Here is a 19,179-nt window from a genome sequence, read left to right on the forward strand (position 1 = left end):
TCGTTCATGTAGATACGTATATGCCTTTAATATTCACCACAGGCTACAGTTGGAGACAGGTTACTGGGTTACATGGATTTTAATAAACCTGTTAGTAGGCTTCTTGCCTCTTTGCTTTAAACATCTAACCCACCCCGAAAACAATGTGGGACTCTGACAATAAGTTGAAAGCTTTGGGGGGATTACACTGCCTTATTGAGTCTGTACCTAAAGCCCTTTGAGGGCTCCCATTGACTCCAGTGGGATTTGGTTCAGACCTCAAGTATATAGGACTCTCTTAAGTAAACTCTTTCAAGGCCCATACATGCTGCAATACTTACTGGGCTCTTTGTTACTTCTGCGAATAGGAATGCGACCTTTACACTTCTAGCAGAGAACCGTGATTTACAGGCCTAAATCTTCACGTTTTGGGAGAGATAAGGTTACCATCCCAGCTCCTCCCAAACCAGCTGTGCAGGTGGCTGAGCAGTTGATGAAGCATTTCCTGAATCACTGCTGGTTTAGATAAAGCACTATGTGTGTAGTACAGCAGCTTCAGAGCTTCTTCATAAGCAGATGTCAACGAACGATGATGGGCAGGGTGGACATCTGGCATTGTAAGTTGTTCTAATTCAAGACTCAAAGCTCTAGTGATATTTTTGCCACTGCAGGGTCATTTTGATATCCATGTTAGAACTTTATTTACTCTGTGCACATACTAAGAATGGCCACAGTGGAAGACAAGACTAGCAATTCATCTAGGTTTCCTTTTATCCGCCCAGTCCCTTGGCCATATGAGGGGACAGAGGGGTAAATAAGATGGAAGAAGATCATATCAGGCTGTACATGGTCTCTTCCCTTGGCCATTGCCATTGCGGTAAGCTGTGTGGTGAATAGCTGAGTCTGAATTGCAATAGACTGCATAATGTGCCTTTCTTGCTTTTGGAGCTGGTCTAGGTTCTGGTAACCTTGCTTCCCAAACCTGTTGTTCCAACAGGAGAACTCGAGTGAGAGGAGCAGTGTGATTGACAGTGCTATTTTCTACCTGTATTTTAGGTCACTTCCTCGGTAACAACACTGTGATTGATGTACTGAGACAAGCAGGATTTGAAGTGGAGCACACCCCTCCTGGACAACCAATTGGAAAGTAAGCAGCTGCCCACAGATTATTGATCACTTTCTCTCCTTTTCTCTTTTTTCTCTCCCTTTTTCTGTGACTAAGCAAGTTCACTGCATTAGTATGGGAAGTGGGTGAGGGGGTGAAGAACCTCCCTTTCCAGTTGCAGTTCCAGACAAAAAGTGCATTGTAAAGCATCTGTTGTGAGTTTGGAAACATATGGAGCTTCAGTGGCTGTTCTGTTTCACTTGGAGACATTATTTGTATCACAGCTGCTTCACTATATCAGGTCCATAGTGCCACAGTTTCTGTTTTCAAGAAACATCTCATTCAGCTCGTATCTCCAAATAACTGTTTTTTCTTTTTAATCCCCATGGAGTTTTAGTCACTTCTCCATTGCAGAGCAGTAGAATGCCACCAACTTCATGTTTTCAGGCCCTTCTGTCAGGTGGCTCTTCTTCAGGTGGATTTCAGTTTTGTCTGAAGGACCACATTTAATGTAGCACCTTGGAAAGTGTGGTGGACAGGTAAAACAGATTCAGTATTCACTGAGCTGCTTCATCTATCTGATCAAGTAAAGCCGGCAGGAAGGATCAATAACCAGGCTCTTGGCGATACTCATTAGTACCAGATAAAACATGGTACAAAATCTTCCTTAGTTGGTGAAACAGACTTCCTTCCCCCCATAGACTTCTCTTTTTAATGGCCATTTAGATGAAATCTCTGTCTAAAGATATCAAAGGCGATAAAACCGTGGGAGGGATGGTGAGAGACCAGCTAGCTTTGCAAAGTTAGCCTTTCCCTTGCATTCTGCAGATAAAAATTGGCCGAGATTGCTCTGTCATAGGATTGTTGTCTTCATTAGGAGAAAAGTGTTAGCAGCATGCTTCTGTCCCTGGTGGGCAGACATGACATGGCCCAAATATGAGGCGAGTTTCAACATGGAGGATTACTGAGGGCTAGTAGACCATGTCTGAAACAGCTATGTTTAATATAGTTGGAAAATCTTACTTATCTAACCTTGTTTGTGAAACATGCACAGTTATTCATTTAAAGTATAATATGGCTCAACTGTACATAAGTGTCTTTGACAGAGCATTTATCCTAAATGCTTCTTGGAGTATGTTGAGCAATAAGAGCGCAGTCTTAAATAACAATGGGGGAAAAGGGGAAGAAAAAGCTATCAAACAGAATTACTCGGAGGAGGTTTAAGAAGCACTTTGGCAGAGGGAGAAAAGTCAACATGGCAGAGGGAAGAGCAGTAAAGGCTGTGACTGACTGGAATTAGAAATTTGGGCTAAAATCAACAAAAAATGCCTGTGTCTTAAAATACAGAGAAATAGAAAAAACAAGCAAACTATACCAAAACAGCTGAGGTATACCATTCCTAGGTTTCTGACAAAGAAACTTTCCGCTCAGGGAGGCAGGCACTTTCCTCAGCAATTTTCATTTAGCTGAAAGTATCATCTTCCCATGAAAAGTATTTCTACTTGGAAATTGTGAAACTATTAATTTATTGGCTGTTTGCAAGCCCTTGAGAAGAAAGAAAGATGCAGTGCTCCATATGGCCTTGGGATATGTCTACACACATCACTGAAGACTTGAAATAATGTTATGGGGCAGGAAACTTGAAACAAAGCCAATGCTTAGTGTTGACTTATTTGCAATGTGGGGCACCTCTGTCTGTGCATTCCCTTGCCTTGGCAGCAGCGTGTCTTATTCATTTGATGTCTTCCCTAAAATTGTCAGTCCTTGGGGGAAACCTACTTGAAAGCAAGTGGACTTGGACTGCTGCCTGGAACAATGTTTTCTAGTTGAGTTATCCTACACTTGGTAGCTTCTGTTCCTAGCTCCAGACCAGAACACTGGGTAGGCTGGTCCCTTTGTCTGGACTAGTGCCCTGTTCCTGTGGGGTCTGTTCTGAACACTGAACGTAGAAAACTTTCTTAAAGGGTTGTGGTGGGTTGAAAGAGCTCAAGGTGAGGACCTTATCACTCCCTACAACTAGCTGAAAGGAGGATGGAGAAAAGAGGTGGCTCATCTCTTTTCCCAAGGAATAAGGGTTAGGACAAGAGGTAACGGCCTCAAGCTGCACAAGGAGATGTTTAGATTGGATATTAGGAGAAAGTTCGTCACTGAAATTGTAGTCAGGCATTGGAACAGGCTGCCCAGGGAAGCGTGGAATCACCATCCCTGGAAGCGTTCAAAAACCATGGAGATGAGGCCCACAGTGACATGGTTAAGTGGTGGACTTGGCAGTCCTGGGGTAAAGGTTGGACTCTATGACCTTAAAGGTCTTTTCCAAGTTGATTCTGTGACATTGGGTGGACACTAGGTGCTCACCAAGCCACTCTGTCACTCCCCTCCTCAGCAGGATGGGGCAAGGGGGAAATAAGATGGAAAAAAACCAACCCTTTGGGGTTAAAACAAAGCAGTCTAATAAAGCAAAAGGAAAGGTCATGCTCAGAAGCAAATAAAAGCAAAAGATTTTATTCTCTACTGCGCATCAGCAGGAAATGTCTATCCACTTCCCAGGACGCAGGGCTTCAGTATATGTTGTGTGTGTGTGTCCCCTCACCGCCCCCTTTACCTCTCCTTTTTTCTCTTACCTTGTATTGCTGAGCAGACATCCCATGGTATGGACTATCCCTTTGGTCAGTCTGGGTCAGCTGTCCTGGCTGTGTCCCCTCCCAAGATCTTACCAGCCTGTTGGTAAGGAGGAAATGGAGAGACACAGATGAGAATACAGAAAGAAAAATAAATGGCATGGTAAAGAAGTCCAGAGTTGCCACTAAATTGCATTAATGAAGGTGCAGAAAATAGTAAATTATGGAAAGTTTAAATAAAAGAGAATTTAAATGTATTTGCAGGAAATAGCTTTCTGCCTTTAGATAAAAAAGAGACTCCCAGACCTGAGAGATCAGGTATTGTGTTTTCATTGTCCTACAGCTATAGCCATCAGAAGTGCTGGGGCTGCCTCTTAGAAACAAAGAGGCTGCTGCAAACCATTTTGCCTCATTTTTTTTAGAATAGCTTGTGTTTTATGATTTCTAGGCAAAAGACAGTCTAGTCAGACACAGGTATGATAAAAGTTGATGGCATATTCAGAAAGCACAGCCAGTTAACCGTTGGGATGTTGGGGTTATCTTATGCTCTCATGAGACCCCACCTGGAGAATTGCATTCAGCTCTGGGGCCCACAGCATAAGAAGGATGTGGACCTGAGAGAGTCCAGAAGAGGCCACAAAGATGCTCCGAGGGCTGGAGCAGCTCTGCTCTCAAGCCAGGATGAGAGAGCTGGGCTTGTTCATCCTGGAAAAGAGAAGGCTCCATGGAGATCTTAGAGCAGCTTCCAGTGCTTAAAGGGGGCCTGCAGGAAAGCTGGAGAGGGTCCTCTTACTAGTTCACGTAGTGATAGGAAAAGGGGGAATGGCTTTAAACTAAAAGAGGGTAGATTTAGATTAGATACCTTGAGTGTGGTGAGGCACTGGCACAGGTTACCCAGAGAAGCTGTGGCTGCCCCATCCTTGGCAGTGTTCAAGCCCAGGTTGGATGGGGCTTGGAGCAGCCTGGTCTGGTGGAAGGTGTCCTTGGCCATGGCAGGGGGTTGGAACTGGGTGATCTCTAAGGTCCCCCCAAACCCAAACCAGTCCGGGATTCTGTGTTGCTGTAACTGAGTCTTAAGGAACCTTGCATTTTTGTCTAGCCTTCTTTTTTTGCTCTCCTCTTTCCTTTGTAAAAGATAAAATAAAGACATTTGAAAACAGTTATAAAGGCCCAGAAGAGGAATCATTTTGGGAGAGTGGCTCTACTGACCCCATGTATAACGCAGAATAAACAAGTAGGAGCTCAACCAATTTTGAACTGCTTGCAAGGAGAAATTGTTTCATGGATTGGATTGTAGAGATGCAGGTGTTTTCGTCTTGATTCTTGTGAAGCTGTACATGAAATAAGAAGTATTTTTCTTCTCTGCTGAAACCCAAGAGAGACATTTCTGCTTTGCTTCCAAGTAACTTGTATAAGGGAGTGAAGCTCACTGCATTGCATTCTGGCACTGACAACTGAAAAATTGGATTGCGTTCAGGGAAGATCAGCTGGACTCTAATGTGGAGATTGGTGGGAGTGGAGAAAAATGCAAGGGTTAGAAACCCCTGAAGCAGCTGCATGCTTATGTTTTGGCCGAGGGAATCCAAAAAGTTGTGGGTGGACTGTGCAGAGAAGGATGAAGAAGAACGATTTGGGCACATAGGCACATAGGGCTGTTTGGAGGTATATTATACTGAAACTGAGGGTGGGTTTGGCTGAATATCAGTGATTTCTTGACAGTAATTTGCAGGACAGTCTTCTCAGGTTATGTCAGAAGCCCCCTTATTTGAAATGATGAAAGCAACTTTAGCAAAACACTCATATTACATCCTGCTTACTACAAATGTTGCCTTGCCAAAAAAGCAAATACTATTTTTCTGTAATATCTCTGTTCTTATGTTTTATTATTGAAATTATTAGTAGTCTGATCTTCATTGTTCAATCATAATGAAGCAGTGGTACCATAAATAGGTGGGGTAGTGTGGTATGATGCTTAAGCTCTGCCACATCCATTTCAGCTTCAGTAAGAAATAACTAGTACTGTTCCTGAGTATCAGAAAAGCCTTGGGAAGAGTGAAACAGGTCAAAGACCAAAGCTGTTTATTTTTTCAGTTACAACAGGCTGGATAAAGCCAGAAGTTTGTTGGCTTTCTGTGTCCAAAATGCTGAGCATGGGTCATGAAATGGCTCCTCTGTAAGCCGACTAAAATGAATACCTAGAGTCTCACATTTCTGTTGTCTAGTGACAAGCGCACATTTGAGCCAAGTTCTCCCTTTCTTAAGGTACTGGGGAAAAGTAAAGTGAGAGCTTGGCAGGGTAGAAGAGATAGGCAAGGCATGGAGGGGGTTGATGGCTCCAGAATCAATGAACTGGCAAAGAGAAGTTCACCTAAAGTACATTTAGCTGTTGTGGAGCTGTTTGGGAGCTCTCACTGACTGGATTTCTGAAATCCCCTAGCTCCTGTTGATCTGCCTGGTGGCCCAGTGTTGACCTTCCTCAGCCTTTTCTAAAATCCCACTGGCTGATTGATGAAAACACCTTCCTGAAAGCTCGATCCCATTCTGTAAAAGAAACCTTGCTGTATTCAGCATGCAGAACGCTGCCATAAGTGCTTGAGAACTTATCCTCACGTTGGCTTCATCTGTTTATTTTGTTGCCTGAGGGAAAGCGACTCGCATCTGTTTGCCTGACAACCTTCAATGGCGTTCAGATTTGCTTCTTATTTTGCTGGCTCTTCTCCTTGTCCCCAGATAAAGGCATTGGAAACTGAATGGCTGAATCAGTATCTCGTTGCTTTGCCCTGACATAAAAAAGACAACTTGTTTTTTGTGGGGCTCCTGCCAACTGGCTGTCCCTGCCTCTCTCTGTCTTCAGAAAGCAGAGCTCCATGCTTTGGGTGCAGAGAGGGGAGAAAGTTTCCCCTCAGATGGATTCCAATGAGTTGAGCAGATAAAGGGCCACAGCTGCTTCATATTTAATTGGAAACAGCCAAATTGCCAGATCAATCCCGGAAGCACCTGTGTCCATGATGACTCTATTGTTGCTGGGTTCTCAGACTGGCTCTGACCGTCTGCCACACGCCAAGCCCTGACGTACTGCACGCCGTTCTCTTGGCCAGAAAAACATGCAGCACTGCTCATTTCCATCAGACTGCTCTCTCTGATATTATGCTCAATGCTGCCTTCTTTCAGAAGGGGAGTAATCAGGACAAGCTTTTATTTCTGACCATCCGAGAGCTTATTATAAGCTCTCAGAGCTCTGCTGTAGAAATTAATTGCCTTCCTCTTTATGTTAGAACTTCCTGACCCAAGCAAAGCAACATGTCTTTGCTTTTGTAGCTTATTCCTTTCCTTCTTTCTGCAGCAAAAAGCTTGCTTCTTCATCTTTTCCTGTAGCACCCTACCTTGTGTGACCATGGCTCTCCTGCTCAGCATTGTCTCATAGTGGAAGTCTTCACTCCACGATGAATGCTTTCCTCTTCCACATGGGATGAAAGCACACCCAAAACACATGCAGTGATGAAGCCGTTTCACTCCATCAGGATCCCTAACCTTCACAAGGTGATATGCAAAGATGGGAAAATGTTTAACATAACATTCCTCACAGCCCCAGATTGATAGAAGTGCCAGTTCAGTAGATTGCATCCCAGAAACTTGTGGATTCCAAGGGGTTGCCAGGTTCCTAGGAATGCCCAAGCAACTTTCTGGTGCCAGCCTGGCAGGGTTACTCCTCTCTGCTTAGCTGTTAATGTTCAGGATGTGTTTGGGAAAAATATTATATTTGCAATGAAATACGTAGAAATTTGTTCAGAAAAGAGAGAATTCTGAGCGCTGTGACACTTGCATTGGAAACAACCGAGTTAATTGAGGAAAAAAAAGAAGAGCTGGGAGATGTTAGCCCATTCAGGATCTCATCTCTTCTGAGACATGGAAAAATGCTTTTTTTGGGTGGTTTTTTGTTTGTTTGTTTGGGGGTTTTCTTGGTGGTGGAATAATCTCCCCATTGAGATGCTGTAGTTCTTCTGAATCCTATCATAAACCTTTGGATCTTTCACTTGGTCTGAGTCTGAAGATCATATTCCCTTCAATAGCTTCCTTCCCTCAGAAGAAAGGCAAACCCATTATTTAGGGGGGGGTCTCTGACAGCATAATTTGCAGTAAGAGGTGTATAGGGATTAAATGGGGTTCATCTGCATACATTGGCAAATGTATTGTCTCGTCTAACGTTGGGGTATATGACTACTTAGCACTTAAAATATTTTGTCATGGAAATATGCACATTACATTTTCAAGGGATTCCCACATGCCTTTGAGATGTCCCCTTTGCAATTGAATTGTCTTTGTGTCTATAATTACCTGACAGCCACAAAGTCTGAGCCAGCTGAAGTAACTCTTAGGGGAAAAGGAATGTAAGAAAATCTCCAAGATGTGGTACAGAAGCAAAGTCAATGTACAAGTTCTCAGCCATAGAAACTTAATTATCCTGTCACTTCCTGAGCAGCACCTTACTTAGGGGCAGTGGATGTTCTTTAGGACCCCTTTAAACGCTGAACACCTTCTGAAAGAATGGAATTTAGCAACTTGCTTAAAGAAATCTGGGAAAGAGCAAGATAATTCGTGGTGTTGGTGAAAGAATATGGAATAAAACTTCTCAGGAATTTTGTGCTTGACTAGTTATCCCTGTGGGACACCCACTTTTCTCTATAATCAGATTTTATCCTTGGCATAATTTCTGGTTTCTTTGGAAAAAAATCATTTCATATTCCGTATCATTCCACTCCTTGGGAACTTGCATGCAGGGCCACTGGGGAACCTGGACTTGCTTCTTTTTGCTCAAGGGCAGTTTCATCACTGAGCTGTCCTGCAGCCAATGCTAAGGTTTCTAGGTTTTCTGCTGCTCTGCAGCCCGTCAGTTTTAGGAGATCTGTATCTCATACTCCATAAACTATCTCATAGTCAACTTGCAGAGCCTTGGAGACTTTAGAAGTTCAGAACTAGTTCTTTATTTCTTAGTCAAACTTTTCAGTTCTTGTTTCCACAGGAGAAGCTGATTTTTCATCATTTCCCTGCTTCCAGCCAACTCTAATGCAGATCTTTTCACCTAAGGACATTAGTATAAGATAAAAATCCTTGTCTGTAGTACCTAGAGATAAAGTTGATCCGAACTGCAGTGAAGTCAACAACAAGGCTTCCATCAGTACAAGTAGTTTTTAGAGGTCATCGTTACTATGAGATTGTTGCTGATTCTCTCCTGTCTTTGTGAGGAGCCATGAGGGATCTGGTAGAAAACTAAGAGTGTGTTCACACGGTTGTGTAGACGCTTGCTGTAGTCAATGTAAAATAGACTGGCTTTCCCAGAGGGGTGTCTTAGATAGCTGTCCCAAATTGATTGCTGGAGATATCTGGCTAGTTTTAGTTGACTTAACATTTTGTGAGATGGATTCCCCCCTATTTGAAGGACTTGGGCCCCCTGCTCAAGTCAGACCTTGTCATTAGACTCATTTAAGCCCTTGGAAAAATTGCACCATCCCCTCTCCAGCGTTGTATCGAAACAGTGAGAATTGTGTGAGCGTTGTGTTTGTGTATTCAGCCTGCACTTGTCCTGTGGATTGATGGCCTCCATCCCAAGTGATATCAATCTGGGCTGAAGTGCAGCTGCACTTTGTAATAGCTCAAGGGGCACAAAGGTATCAAGTGGTATTGTGTGGTTTGAAAGACATCGTTTATCTAAGGAAGCTTGTGGTCTGTTTGCTGTCACTCTGTCTTTGCAGCACCAACTTCCCTTACCTTCACTATCACATTGACAGGCAGAGAGACCTCACACGTTAGAACAGATAGCTTTTCCACTTCCAGAGCTGACTTCTTTTCCTTCAGCAGGAGGTCTGTGGGTTGCGTTGCAATCAATAGAGCTGCTTGATTCAGCATGAGTGTAATTGCTAGTAATTTGGCTTGCAGGGAGCTCTTTAACATGCACAAGTTCCTAAAAAAGGAATGGGAAGAAAGGGAGTCAGTGACATTTTTCATTGACACTTTCACTTAAAATTCCTTCAAGAATAGTGCCTTAAAAGAAAACAGTTGGAGATACAGTTTTCTGCATAGGAATACACTGACAGTTACATTTTCCATCTTTCATGAGGGATCAGTTGTTCATAGGGACATTCTTCACAGTTTAAATGGTGTTAGAAACCCTCCAAAACAGCATTGTGTGACTGGTGGCATGGCCATATGATTCCTTGTGGATGGATCTTGTGGCAAGCTGGTGAAATTTACTGAAACCTTCCAGAACTGCCCCCACACGTCGGTGGTCATTCTAACATACATATGTGATGTGATCCTCTGCCATGTCTTGTACACTTTGGTGCAAAGTAGTCTCACTTTTAACAACTCCTAGTATCCAAGCCAGGTGTCTTCACACTGGCTGCAGCCCAGCTTTGGGTCTGAAATGGCTGTGTGGATGTCCCTTTAGGAGAACCATGGTGAAAAGTCAGACTGAGAAGCATGAATATCAGCTGCTCCACCTAGTTAAGTGCCAGTAGTAGGAGCAGGAATGCCAAAAAAGGATAAGTCCTTACAGCACTAGTAAATCACGAATGGTGAATATATGAAGCACTTGTCACAGTAAATAACTTTGAAGCCAGAATACATTTTCATGTCATAATCAGTGAATCATTTTTATGAGAAGTCAAAGTAAAATCATATGTAATCTGTAAAGTATGTAAAGACTTTAATTCATCCAGTAAATCATGTGTTGGGAATACTGTACCCAGCTCCAGATCAGATAATACTTTAGAGAAGCTTCAGGGCTTTAAAATCCTTCCACAAGCTAAACCAATCTCCAGAACCTTTGGAGGTTCACCTTCATGCTCCATGCAAGAAAACATCATGCCAATATGTTTCCCATTTCCTGGGGATTAAACTGCTGTGTTTGATGACTCAGGACTTCCCGAGAAAGCAACTCAGTCACTGCCTCTGTCTGGAGCAGCCTCTGGTGTCTCAGAGGACGTGTCTTCTCTTGCGCAGTGATTCATGGTTTCAGAGCAGAGGATCAGCTCTCTCTTTTTTTCCCTTCTTTCTTTTCCTTCCCACAAAGTTAATTAATAAAACAAATTTCTATTAGTGGGTGTTGAAAGACTTTGGCTTTCCACCTACACTCCCAAATGCTCCATGTTCCAGGGAGAATGAAGAATGGACCTGTGAATAGAAAACAGGAGGGAGGAAAAATAGATTAGATGTTGTATATGGATCTAGATGCAGTGGCTGTCAGTTGATACAGTGGAAGAACATCCTGATTGAAGACAGTTTCCTGCAGTCGTGAATGCTAAAAATACACTACTACAGTAATCCAATTTCAGAATTAATGCATGCAAATTTAGAGAGAAAGGTGGGGGCACAGGGAATGTGACAGAAACGGAATCATCTGTTTGAGCCTCCACCTCGACCTCTTGTTCAGCCAGGTGGCCACATAGACGACACTTGTTCTGCCTTTGTAAGGGCAGAATAACTTTACCAGTGGATTCTTTACCACTGTCACAGATTTCTGACTTTCCAGCTGGTCAGGAGAAGCACCAAGAATTAGCCTTACACCCAGCATGGTGATAATTGCTGTTGACTTCAGCAAGAAAGCAGGTGGTCCCACAGGGAGCAAAAGGTGACAGAAGGATAGATTTAGGGTCCTTTCTACTGCTGTATGGGAAGCCAGACTAGCTCACAGCTCTGCAGTGCCACTCTCTGCTGGTGGCAGCTTGCAGAGGAAGAGATACCTGATTTTATGCTCTCATTTGTGGGTAAGAGCATGCTGAAGCCTGTCTGCACGGACTTCCAAGACACATGTCAAAGCATGGATACTAAGATTTTCATGCTAACTGCAACTCAGCAGTAAAGTCGTAGACGGCCTCTGAGTGCTTTAGTATCTGGTGCCCTATCTGGCTATTAGATTTGAATCTCCTGTCATCAGACCCCAGCTTCACATTTCCAACCCCAGCTTCACATTTCCAACCCCAGCTTCACATTTCCAAATGACTCGTGAAAACAAAGGCAGTCCCAGAAATACCTCTGTCGAGACGGCACATCCCTGTTTATGTTTGAACGGCCGATATGAATCTGGAGTCCCCAGCATTCAAAGTGCATATTCAGAGAGATGAGCTCCATGTTCTGTTTGAAGGGAAGGCAGCACTTTGAAACAAGGATGAAGCAGGAATAAATCAGGATGAAGGATATGGAGCATTAACATTACTTTACATGAAATCCCTGCTGGAAAGATGTGGCCAGTGTTCCAAAGTTTTCCTTGGAGAGTGCTCGGAAGTTGCATACCAGCCTATTTGCAGAAAGCTTAACAGTTCCCTATTGTCCTTGATGTGAAATGCATCCCAGATAAACACTTTCCCCCTCCATTGAAGAAAAACGATACGGCTTGTCCAGAGCTCTAACACAAGGGACTACACTGGGCTGCTGCTCAGCCTCTGCAAAGTTGTTGGATTCTCTTGGCATTGAGCTTTGCAAAAGGATAGAGTTCATGTACATGCCAGCATCGTTAAGAAAAGGCTAAATTATTGAGTGAGACTGGGATAATCTGCAAGGGTTTAATAACAGCTTGTGCCCACATCTTTGCATCTCTTGGGTTCATTATACCCCTGGAATGTAAATCCCAATCCACAGTGGCTAAACAAGGTTCACATGGATCTCAAATACTTTTGTGGTATTGTCTCCTTCTGATTTCGGAAGGGGAAAGAAAACATCGCTAGCTGAAACAAACTTACGTGGCTGCTCATGGCTTGGACGGGTTTACTCTTTGCTGGGTAAAAAACCGCCTGGATGGCTGAGCCCAAAGAGTGGTGGTGGATGGAGTTAAATCCAATTGGCAGCTGGTCACAAGGGGTGTTCTCCAAGGCTAGGATTGGGGCCAGCTCTGTTTACTATCTTTATCAATGATCTGGATGAGAGGATTGAGTGCACCCTCCGTAAGTTCCCAGATGACACCAAGCTGGGTGGGAGCGTTGGATCTGGTGAAGGGTAGGAAGGCTCTGCAGAGGGCTCCGGACAGGCAGGATCGATGGGCTGTGGCCAGTGGTATGAGGTTCTGCACGTCTGAGTGCCAGCTGCTGCAGTTGGGCCACAAAAACCCCACACAATGCTGCAGGCTTGGGGAAGAGTGGCTGGAAAGCTGCCTGATGGAAAAGGACCTGAGGGTGCTGATTGATGGAGCTGAACATGAGCCAGCTTGTGCCCAGGCAGTCAAGAAAGCCAACAGCATCCTGGCCTGTATCAGACATAGTGTGGCAGCAGGGCCAGGGCAGTGATCATCCCACTGTACTGCGCACTGGTGAGATCACACCTCAAATCCTGCATTCAGTCCTGGGCCCCTCACTACAAGAAAGACGTTGAGGTGGGGCCAGAAAAGGGAAGCAAAGGTGGTAAAGGGTCTGGAGCACAAGTGTTATTGAGGAGCAGCTGAGGAACCTGGGGGTGTTTAGTCTGGAGAAAAGGAGACTCAGGGGAGACCTTGTTGCTGTATACCACTACTGGAAAGGAAGATGGAGCAAGGTGTGGTTGGTCTCTTCTACCAAGTAACAGGGGATAGGATAAGACGAAACAGCCTCAAGTTGCTCCAGGAGAGGTCTAGATTGGATATTAGGAAAAATTCCTTCACCAAAAGGTTGCAAAGCATTGGAACAGGCTGCCCATGGAGGTGGTTGAGTTGCCATCCATGGATGTATTTAGAATACATGTAGATGTGGCACTTGCAGACACGATTTAGCGGTAGACTTGGCAGTGCCAGGTTAACAGTTGGACTTGATGGTCTTAAAGGTCTTTTCCAACCAATTCTATGATTCTACAAGGAGAGCAGTAAACCTCTGCTGCTGTAGTGGGTTTAGGTTGTAACATTGCTGGCATTTGTTGCATTTTACATCATTTTAAGCCATTTTAAAGGAATTATTCGTAAAACCCACAGAGTAAAGGCATCACATTCCAGCACAAGGAAGATCCAGAAGTCCCTGCATGAACTTTAGAGAGAAAAAGCTGTTTTCTAAAATAAGCAGTGCTAAGAATCAAGGCTCTCTAAAACCAGGGTAATACTGGTGGTGTTTTGGTCCAGGTCAGTGGGTGACTCTTCCTATGCTTCTCCCATCCTAGTAGATGCAGATCTGAAGGGCCTTGTTGTGTCCTCACTTCTGATTCCCATTTGCGTGCACACATGGTTTTGTTGGGTGCCTCTTTTCTCCCTCCATAATGCTACCTAGGCTGAATACCTCTTTCCAGGAGGAGCAGGTCATTCCGCTCGTCGACAGGTAGTCAATACATGCACATACTGGTTTTTTGCTACCATTTTGTCAAAGCAAACCTTCCTTTGTGTTTGTGACATGTTTCTTCCCTAGAAACATGTGGTTTCTTGCTAATGTTAAATGAGAATTTTGTATGTGTATCAAACTCATATGTAGATTAGGTTTTACATTGCAAATGAAACGGGGAAGCACAACTTCCACTGACATTTAGCAGGCACTGAGGTTTTAAATCCCAGAGGCAATTTTAGAAACATCCCCCTCAAGGAGAAACAACATAGACTTGAAAGAAAGCAGAATTAACTGGGGGTTTGTTTGCTTGTTTGTTTTACAAACGCAGCCATGAATTTAGGGCAATTTCTATGTATTCAAGCATTCATACAGATAGCAACCATAGCTGAATGGTCAGCAGTTCCCACTGAAGTCAGTGAAAGGCAGCAAATGAAATGCACAAGCAACCAGAAGTGTTTGAAATGAGATGGTGGATCTGGGAACTCATTTTCTTCTGTTTTCTCTGTTGGGGTGCACTGTCCCATTTCTCTCCCTCTCTACCTCCCCTGCCTTTCCAAGAAACCCCTGGGCAGTCTGTGAACAGCAGACCTGATGAGGTCTAGGGATCCTATGGGCGTTCTATTTGTTGCACTGGTATCTAGGAACAGGCTGAGCTCATACATGAGTGTTTCCTCGTAAAGCCTGACTCCTTCCTGCTTACTCTCATATAAATAAGGACATGCACTCTTTTTTGAGCTCTGTGTTGCTTAGGATAACTCAGTTACAAGAGGCTGTCAGATTAAGTCTTACTAGAGAAGGGAGAAAACCGAGAGACAGACAGGCATGCATGCAGGATGTCATCATTTGCTAAGGAAAAGAGCATTGCTTCAGTATCTTGTGTTTCTGTTCAGAATTAATATCTCAATCTCAGTGGGCCTACTGGGGCAGCCCCAAGTGTTCATTCTCATTGCAGAGAGATGAGTCAGATGAACCATTCTGCAGTTTTAATTAAAACATCTCACATGGGCAGCGTTTCAACAGCATAGGGTGGCAGTTCTGCACTCCGGACCACGCTTATCTGTCCACAGTGCTTATGTGGCCCTACCCCAGGACAGCATCTCTGAGTCTTTGCTGTATTTCTTCTCACTGTCTTCATGTGAGGAGGGGAGTTATCTCTGCGGGTGGATGGAAAACTATGGCACAAAGAGCTTTTAACTCCCTGGGGGAAACTATGACAGCACAGCTACTTTAGTGTTATTTAAATTACTAACCCCTAAACCACCGCGTGATCCCTTCCCTGTAGGGATTTGATGGGCAGCGTTCAGGCCTGGGGAGCTGTGAAAGCACTGGCAATGCTCCGCTCTCAATATACACAAGACGCATCTCAGCCACCGCAGAGCATGACGCAGAGGTCATCTGAGTCTCCTTTGCAGTGCCTGAGGCTCACCCACTCCTTTCAGCACTTTCTTGTACAGATGTTTCCTGTGTGGAACGGCTTCCAGTGAAAGCCCAGATTTGTATCGGCTTTCTGTTTCTGGGCTTGGTGTCTCCTGGTACATGCCTGTCAATCTCATGCTTGCGGTATGGAGATATCACCTATCCAGGGTTGATCTTAGCTGCCAGGCTAGACCACAGCAGCAGAAACGAAAGTCAAGAGCTTTCTATGTCTTGACCCTAACATAAATTCAGCTCTACTGTGCAGAAATCATAGCAGAAAATGGGGTTCTAGGGGCCCTTTTGGCTATGGCAGAACTCCTGACCTGTGCTGTGAACCTGTCCCTTACAGTCGAAGGTGGACTGAGACAGAGAGGAATCCGTATTTACTGAAAGATGGAGTCTTTTCAAGAGAACCAGCAAGGAATGATACTCAGTGTGGATTAAGAAGCAGTGGCAAAAGCTGACTGAAGGTTGCAAGCATAGATGTTGAGCCCTTGCTCTTGCAGACCCTTTGAAAATGAAGTGTGTATTCCAGTGCAGGGCCATGTTGGAGAGACAGTCTGGTCCCATGAGGTTGGTAGAAGGGCACACTCTCAGTGAATAGAGAAGACGCTTGACTGTAATAATGTATGCTAAAAAAACCCAACTTTAAATTACCCAATTATGCTGAGAATTGGATGATTTTGACATCAAAAGCCCTCTGCTAGCAGAGAAATACTGGCTTTTCTGTAGTTTGAGCTGCATTGCAGCACTGCCTCAGCAGAAGTCCTAGTTTGGTCACTCTCAAGGTGTTTCCAGCTTTGTGCAGCGATAAGAAGCTAACGTGACTGCTAGGATCCCTGCCAGATGCCAGGCATAGTTTTGATGAGTCTCTGACGTCTGTTAGACTTGTGATATTAAATGCTTTTCAGTACCTAGGTAGTGCTACAAGTACTAGGCTGTGATACCCTCTCAAACAACCAGCGCTTGGATAAAGCATTTCCAGGCAAGCAACAAACAAAACACAGGCTAAGAAAACACACATGCACATACAGTGGAGGAAGAGGAGGCTTCCTAAGTGACTTACTGTGCTCTGGGGAGCAGCAGAACAAGTGGTTTTCATTTTCCTGGTGTTTCACTCACTGCCATGCGGGGTTCTCTTCATGGGAGGAGAGCTGTGGGCTTAATCACTGGGTTTGTGTACATGTGTGTGTGTCTGTCTAAACAGTTTATGTAGAAGTTGGCTCTGCTCAAGCTTGTGACAAGAGACATTTGTCGTTCTTGTTCACAAAGCGCCCACAGTGAAGGTTTCCATCACTGCCGATCCCCAGTCTGATTTATTATTTTCCCTTGACAAATTAAATCTGCAGAAGTTACACAAAGGGCACCTGAGGGTCTTGATACCTCTCTGATCAAGGAAGGCAGTTGGCCTAATTCTTGTGCTGGGCTGGCAGAAAGCCCTTGGTAGCTGTGCACAGATATGCCCTCCCTTTCTTCCATTGGAACATGACTGGCACCAGAATTGCTCCAAAGGCCCATCATTCTCCTCCCCCTTTTCTCAGCAGAGGCTGTAGGTAGGGGACCTAAGGGGATCTCCATGACTCCTCTTGGCCAGTTCTAACCAGTTAGATGCAGGAGGAAGGAAACACTGCCTTTTTGCAGACCCTCCTCTTCCTCCTGTGTTTTTAGCTGTGTTGGTAACTCCTTGGAGCAGGTGAACCCCCAAAGCTCCTTTGCAATGATCTCTAAAGGAGACTTCAGGGAGGGAGGCTGCAAAGGCTCTCACTTTGTGCTGTGTCCTTGTGTCCTCGTGATGCTGTGGATGTATCTGTCATCGGCTCATACCCTTCACTTATCAGGCAGCTGAGACGGAGTTCTTTAATGTGTGTATAGTTTATTTCTGGGATTCTTAAATGCACCAATAACAACAATAGACATTGCAATGAAGGAGAAATATTTCTTGTGGAGCAGACCTTGGCCTTCTTGTTTGTAACTAGTCAGTGAGATTTGCCTGAGTTCATTAAAAATCAATCTTTCTTGTGGCCACAGATGCCTCTTAGGTATTCAAGCTGTAGTTCAAGGTCTAATCTCAGAGGGTTCAATTAACAACCAAAAAAGAGAATATAAAACCTGTCTTTTCTTCCTTAAGGTTTCAGTAACAATGTGCATGTTTCATTAATGAAGAATTTTAATGAAGGATGGATTTGTCAGACAGAAATAAGTATTTGATACAGTTTCATCAGTATGAGTTAGTACAGAGAGGGAACTGAGGTGAAACCAGGCTAATATGTAGAGACATTATGTAAAGTCCATTAACATTAGAGTTGGTAGAACAGCATTAGATATTAAAGCAAGTGGAGTCTGGAGGAAGAACTCTTCTGCCTTCATCATGTTTTAAGGGCTTTGTCCACTACCACACAGTAAAAAAATGCCCACAGACAGGCTGAAGTGTTGTCTGAATAGGGTTTCTGACAACTGTTTTGTTCTTTACTTGGAAACACTCAGCCTCTGTGATAAAAACAATGCCAATGGACTATAACAGTATTTTGGAGAAAGGCAGGCAGGCTTTGTGTTCCTTATTTTAGCTCAGCAGCCATCAATGGCTAAGCAGATCAGATGTTTTACAGTGTCAGCTACACAGAGGAAAAGTGGATTCGGTGTAACAGAGATGTGGGATCTCTTGCAGGCATGGTCTTCTTATGGCTCTTTGGTTCCACACTTCTGCCTGCTGCTGAGTTTAAGTGGTCCGTGTCTCTCTCATTCTAGCGATAGCGGATACTTATGTGCCTACGTTATCTGTCATCTTGCAATTGTAAGAGCCTGGACTGAACAAGGTACTTAGGGAGGACAAGTTGCCATGCTTGTACAGATTTGTGATCCACCCAGTATCTCATCTCTGCCAGGACCTGGCTCCAAGAGCATCAGAGGGAAGCAAAGGAAACAGTGCCAGGCATCACTGAGTAAATCTGCCCTTGGCTTAAATCTGTAAGTCAGTGAAAAGGTTTTAGTCCCTCAAGTTAGGCGTTTGGTACCTTGCTCAGCTGATGTCTCTGGTGAGAGTTTACTTTTAAGATGTGATGTAAAATATGGACTCTTCCAGTTGTTTCTCTCTCCAGAGGATCCAGCAGAGAAACCAGTTCCCAAAGGAGGCACACTGGGAGCACAATTCAATTTGGATTGCAAACGAGTGAGATACAGACAACAGTTGCATTAGCTGTACTTCTACTGTGGAATCAAAACTGAGCAGCCAGCTTGGGGGATGGAAGGAGTTGTCAGTCAGCTTCTTAATCTTGAATCCTGTCTGGATGACAACTAATACGATGGAACAAATGAATCCTCACTTTCTTTTCAGTGCTGATACTGAGATCAGGAACGGTTTGGGAAAAACAACCCCTGAGATAAGAATAGTTTTCAGCTGAGTTAGCAGGCCTGCCTTTACACATGGCTGTGCAGCTCAGTGTCCCAAAACCTGACAGTGCTTAGAGAGGAGCAGAGAGCTGTAGACATCAGAAGCTTCATCGACTTAAAAGGAAAGTAGGAGAGAAACGAGTTTTGATAATTATTTCTAGTTTGATTGTAGCAGCTTGAGGCAAAAGAAGGATTTGATCAGCCCCACACATGCTTTCTGGTCTCTGGAGTCTGAGATCGTAACTGCTGAGATGAGATGGTGGCATTTTATCACCATTGTCCAGCTTCTCAGATACTGCCCAAACCACTATAAATACGCTGTTGAATCAGAAGTGGCCCAAAACCTAAGGCCAGACCAAAACTTTGGAGATGTCACAATTAGAATCATAGAATAGTTAGGGTTGGA

At 44.1% G+C, this 19,179-nt stretch overlaps 1 protein-coding gene across 2 annotated transcripts in view; it reads left to right on the forward strand.

Moving 5' to 3' along the window:
* Positions 1 to 19,179, forward strand: part of TRABD2B (TraB domain containing 2B) — a 290,814-nt gene that overhangs the window by 241,725 nt on the left and 29,910 nt on the right. For both annotated transcript variants that reach the window (XM_057401807.1, XM_057401805.1), the window contains exon 5: positions 1,036 to 1,126. In XM_057401807.1, the coding sequence (XP_057257790.1) occupies positions 1,036 to 1,126 (91 nt within the window). The remainder of the gene's footprint in view (positions 1 to 1,035; positions 1,127 to 19,179) is intronic.

Source organism: Pezoporus wallicus, unplaced genomic scaffold (assembly GCF_028554395.1).
Source record: "Pezoporus wallicus isolate ANWC-B61680 ecotype Strahan unplaced genomic scaffold, APGP_CSIRO_Pwel_v1 contig_1035, whole genome shotgun sequence".
Taxonomy (NCBI): domain Eukaryota; kingdom Metazoa; phylum Chordata; class Aves; order Psittaciformes; family Psittacidae; genus Pezoporus; species Pezoporus wallicus.